This window comes from Melospiza melodia, chromosome 9 (genome assembly GCF_035770615.1).
Source record: "Melospiza melodia melodia isolate bMelMel2 chromosome 9, bMelMel2.pri, whole genome shotgun sequence".
NCBI lineage: Eukaryota > Metazoa > Chordata > Aves > Passeriformes > Passerellidae > Melospiza > Melospiza melodia.
Genome location: NC_086202.1, coordinates 32,629,009 through 32,634,125, shown reverse-complemented (window position 1 = coordinate 32,634,125; position 5,117 = coordinate 32,629,009). Strand labels below are relative to the sequence as shown.

At 54.1% G+C, this 5,117-nt stretch overlaps 1 protein-coding gene across 2 annotated transcripts; it reads left to right on the top strand.

Annotated features, from left to right (window-relative positions):
* Positions 1 to 3,018: 3,018 nt before the first annotated feature.
* Positions 3,019 to 4,756, top strand: LOC134421689 (uncharacterized). Of its 2 annotated transcripts, XM_063162870.1 has the most exons (4): positions 3,019 to 3,083; positions 3,529 to 3,921; positions 4,301 to 4,399; positions 4,502 to 4,756. In XM_063162870.1, exons 1-4 carry the CDS (start codon positions 3,053 to 3,055, stop codon positions 4,720 to 4,722), a joined length of 744 nt encoding a protein of 247 aa, XP_063018940.1. In that variant the 5' UTR covers positions 3,019 to 3,052; the 3' UTR covers positions 4,723 to 4,756. The 2 variants fall into 2 exon arrangements, with proteins under 2 accessions (XP_063018940.1, XP_063018939.1); XM_063162869.1 differs by having other exon boundaries at positions 4,301 to 4,756.
* The last annotated feature ends 361 nt before the right edge of the window (positions 4,757 to 5,117 follow it).

Genomic DNA, 5,117 nt, shown 5'->3' with positions numbered 1-5,117 from the left:
CTTTTGACAGAGCCCAGAAATCTCATCCTGGAACTCTGAAAACACAGGAACATCATTAGACAGCCCTGGGTGAAGGTACCGCAATCCTGCTGGAGCAAGAGAAGGGACTAAAGGCTGAGCAGGCAGTGCAAGGAATGGCTGCAGACAGCCTGTTTCTCATAGACATCTTTTGTGAAAAATCCTTTCTTTAGGATTTTTCTCCCTTCTGAGAAGTTGTGGCCTGAGCAACAAATGTAAACAATGGTTATTTGCTGCTGTGGAATGTAACAGGTGGATTCGTGATTGGTCTCCTGTGGATGTTTGGATTTACTGATCACTCAGGCAGAGCTGTTCTTGCTTTCTGCCTGCACACAGAACTTTGTTATTCATTCCTTTTCTATTCTTAGCTTAGCTAGCTTTGGAGAACTTTTCTCTCTATTCTTCTTAGTATAGAAATAATGTAATATATCTCATAAAATAATAAATCAAGTCTTCTGAACATGGATTCAACATCCTTGTCTCTCTCTTCACCCTGCAACCCTTGCAAGCCCTGTAACCCCTGTTCAAAGAGATGCACCTGCAGCTGGAGAACAAAACAGAGAGAGCCCAAAGTGACACCATGTCTTGTGGATAGTCACACAAAGATATGTCAAAGTTCATGAAAAGCCAGTTATAAATAAGGTAAGGGAGTCTTATGAATAATGCCTGTTATAAAAATGAGTGAATTCACATGATGGAACCAATCTATCAGCAGTGACTGTCTCAGGAATTGGAGACAATTTTCTTCCAGCATTCCTGTATCCATACAATGAAACACTGAACAGCTTACAATGGATAACAGCCATAATGTGGAACAACCACCCACTCTCCTGTGTTATCTGTGGGAGATAAACCAGAAGAGATCACAATCAATGATCCTGTCAGGCAGTGCAGCACTGACACCTGTGCAATCTGTGAGAGGATCAAGGGCCCAACAAACTGTATCTTCTTCTGTCCAAAAGCAGGTGTTTATCAGTGTTTCATCAGAGCTGCCTCACTGGGATCTCTCTTATCTCTAGAAGAAAATAACCACATCTTGCAATGTGAAGAAACATATTTAAACAAAATGAACTTAGGGCCTAAAATTAATTGCAGTGTAATTCAATGTCACCGCAGTAGAATTAGAGGTAAACTTAAGAGAATTTAAGTTACATCTCTAATACCGAGTAAAAGCTGATCTTAATAAAATTGGAATAGAACATGAAATGGCTTAAAATGAAGGAGACTGAAACTTGATCTCATCCCAACTCAGCAACACTCAAACCTGACAGAAATCCACCTCAACATAAATGACTCTTAACAAAATTAACTCAATTGAGTTATAAAACATAGTTTAACATTACTCAGACATAGCTTTGCCTAGTCTTACGAACACTAAAATCAAATTAAAAAAAAAAAAAAAAACAGAACCAAACTAACAATCAATATCCATAAAAGTTCTGGGTACTACAATATGTAGCTTAGTCTGCTGCTATTAATATCAAAAGGTGCTGAAAATGTGAACCAAGCATGCTGAAATAGTGGCCTGATGGATTTACTGGAGGGATTAGAAAAGTGTGACAAATACTTTGACCCTATGTAATTTAAGATCGAGGAAAACTCATAGTAGCCACAAATTTTAAGGAACCATAGATTTACTAAGACTTTTTAAAGTGCAATTGTACCGAAAGAAACAACAATGTAGAATTTGGCAAACTGTCTAACAAACCGGGAGCTTCTCGAGATTGTAGTTAGTGTAATAGCATATGGTAAATGTTATCAGCATTTCTGTTAAAGAAATTCGATTGTGTTGTGCTGGACATGATAATAATGACAAGGCACTGCATTTACCGCTTTGAATATCTCCAGTAACAATCCTCAGAGAAATCAGAATTCACGAAAAACTCAAGATTAACTTTAAAAAACCATTTCAACACATTTTTAAGGCATTCTAGAACACGTTCTATGAGGCTTCAGTGCCCAGGGGCAGTCAGAGCCCTTCGGCAAATGCCGGGGGTTCGCCCCGCCGCAGGGCTGGGGAGCCACGGGGGGAGTGAGTTCGGCCGCGGCCAAGCGGAGCCGCCGGGCAAAGCCGAGCCCCGGGAGCGGGGAAAGCGCCGGCGGCAGCGAGGGCAAAGCCGAGCGGGGAGAGCCGAGCTGGGACCCGCCCGGGGCTCGGAGACGGCTCCAGCCCAGGTGGGACCGCGGTCGGTGCTGCCCCAGCTCGGGGCTCGCTGCGGGCCGAGGGGGATATAATAAACTGCATTGTGAAGAACTGCCTGGAGTCCCACATCTCTCCTATCAGGCTCTTAAGGCTGCCCATCCAGGCTGCACATTGTCTCATTCACTCATCTTTGGGCACATAGGGACAGTCTGTTCCTGTGCCCTCAAGATCACTGTTTTGAGGCATGCCCACCTTTCCTGAACTCCTTTGTTTTCAAGGGCTGCTTCCCAAGGAATTCTGAATAAATCTCCTGAATATGCCAAAGTCTGCCCTCAGGATGTCTAATGTAAAAACTTTATTGATGCTCCTCCTGATATCACCAAATATTGAGAACAGTAATCATGTAATTTCATGTAATTTCATGATCACCATGCCTCAGGAGGCCTCCACCAGCCCATCTCTATTGACAACAATTCTAGGAAACTCTGTCCCCCGGCAGGCTCCCTCCCCAGGATCCTGCTAAAACATCCGAGATCTCGCGAGGGTTTCCTCCCAGGCTGTCCTGCATGGTCTTCCCAACCTTTGTCCTACGGAAAGTCATAAACCTCCGGGTTCCTCGGGCTCCCTGCCAAAAGCTGATACAATCCCCAACCTTTGTCCTACGGGAAGTCATAAACCTCGGGGCTCCTCGGGCTCCCTGCCAAAGCTCTCTCAGCGCAGACTCGAGCCCGCCTCCGCACCGCGATTGGCTGCGATCCCGTGCCCTGATTGGCTAAAAGCCGGACCCCAGCCCAGAATGAATATATTAAAAAAAGGAGGCGGAGACGTGCAGGTAGAAGTGTTCATTTCCTTCTGCAGTTCCAGCGGCGGCGACCATAACCCGCTGAGGGAATGGCGGAGCTCGGAGGCGGCTCCAGCCCAGGTGGGACCGCGGTCGGTTCTGCCCCAGCTCGGGGCTCGCTGCGGGCGGAGGGGGCCGCGGTGAGGGCCGGGGAGATTCTGGCGAGTTCCTGGTGCCGGCTTCCCCCGTGTGCCCCCTGCGCTGGGATCGCAGCCGAGGGAGCGGCTGCCCGCGCTCTCCTCCTTGCCCGGATGGCCGGCATGGAGCCGGTGCCGCGGCAGCGATGGCTCACCCCGGCTGCTCTCACTAGGACGGAGGCGGCTGCTCCGTGCCCGGCACCGTTCCCGCCCGTGCGGCACCGGGCTCTGGGGCTGCGGCCACCGCAGAGCTCCCGGAGGCTGCGCTTGTCTCCGCACCTGCTGCCGCACCTCTGGGCAGCGGCGACAGCGCAGCCACAGCTGCCACCGCCCTCCTGAGCCCCCGCACGGCCGGCACCAGCAGCGACCTCTCACCGTGTCCCTTTCAGGGTGCCATCAGTGTGGCTGCAAAGCTGTTCCCGAGGCCGAGCTCCCAAACGATCTGCCAGCAGCACTCCTGGTGTATCTGAAGCAAAGTCGTGTTTCTTCCGCAAACAGCGATTCTGGCTGTGAATATGAAGACAGTGAATCCTCCTCCATTTGTGGAGGTGCGAATGAGCTCCGGCATCTCCAGGAGGGACCAGCAGCCGCGGTTCCACACTTGCCTGGGGCCCAAGAAGCCTCTTGGCATAAGCAGGGGGATGCCACTTGTGAGCGTACAGTGAATGCAGATGTGGAGAATGGATTCTGCACCAGGGATGGGAGCGTGAGGGAGCCCCTGGCTCCCCAGGGCACAGCAGTAATGGGCAATGAACACAAAAGGAACCTCAGAAGATTCCTGGGTGAGTACAGGGCCACCCCTGTGCCCTCTAGGCAGGGGCCCGTGTCCCCTCCCAAGGCCCGGGCTGGCAGGTGTGTGGTTGTTTCCCGATGTCTGGAAGAGGCCTCGTGCTCTGCTGGGCCCCATCCGTGGCTGGAAGCAAGAGCCCCAGCTGCCCCCAAGGCTGTGCAGTTCCCCTGCTGCAGCCTGTGCCCACAGCTGTGTCCCTGCCTGTGCCCACAGCTGTGTCCCTGCCTGTGGCCAGGCTCTTGGCTCTCTGGCTGCCAGCTGAGGGAGGCCCACACTGCCTCAGGGCTCCCTGCTCTGCTCCCTGGCCGTGGGCTGAGCAGATTGCGGGGCTGGCTCTGCTTCTGGCAGCCAGCAGCTCTTTCCTGCTCCAGGTGAACGGTTCAGGTGCCATCCCGTGGGCACGGCGGTGCTGATTCTGCTGCTCCTGGTGCTGGTGCTGGCTTTGGGGGCAGCCTTGGCTGTGCTGGCAGGTAAGGGAGGGGCAGCAGCCTGGGCCCAGCCCCTCGGGGCAGAGCGGGCTCCCTGCTCCCTGCACAGGGGAATCCTCAGAGCTTCTCCTCTTCCCCCTGCAGCACCACCACAGGTTTCAGTCATGCCTGCAACTTCGCCGTCACTTCTGGGCTGTTCCAGAGGCTGGTTTGCGGTCAATGGGGTCTGCTACCGCTTGTCAAGGGAATACAGCACGTGGGAGCAGGGTCAGGAACGGTGCTCCGAGCTCAATGCCTCCCTGGCCATTGCCCAGGATGAGGAGGCCATGGTGAGTGAGGGGCTGCGGGCGCTGTGGGGTGGCTGAGGGCAGCCTGGGGGCGCTCCTGGGCCGGGCTCGGTGCTCGCAGGGCCGGGGCTGCAGCCCTGGGCCGGGGCCTTGCAGGGAAGGAGCCCCGGCGTGCGGGGGCAGCCCCGGGCACGTGTCCCCCCGAGGGGCCGGGGCAGCTCCCACTCCTCTCTCCTGGGCAGGATTTGCTCTTCCGCCTCCGCGGGAACGGCGGTTTCTGGCTCGGGCTGCGCAGACGGGGCGAGCGCCTGCACTGGGGGGACGGCAGCAGCTACAGCTCCCGGTGAGTGCCGGGGAGCCGGGCAGGGCCTGGGGGCACAGGGGCACAAGGGCTTCCCCTGGCAGCCAGCGCTGCCTCTGCTCCTCCCTGCAGGGTTCCTGTCCTTGGCAATTCCGAGTGCGTGTACCTGGCT

Excerpts from the sequence above, each read along its gene's own strand:
- LOC134421689 (XM_063162869.1), top strand. The coding sequence starts at position 3,053 with ATGGCGGAGCTCGGAGGCGGCTCCAGCCCAG. Across the intron at positions 3,084-3,528 it reads CGGAGGCGGCTCCAGCCCAG|GGTGCCATCAGTGTGGCTGC; the intron begins GTGGGACCGCGG and ends TGTCCCTTTCAG. Across the intron at positions 3,922-4,300 it reads GAACCTCAGAAGATTCCTGG|GTGAACGGTTCAGGTGCCAT; the intron begins GTGAGTACAGGG and ends TTCCTGCTCCAG.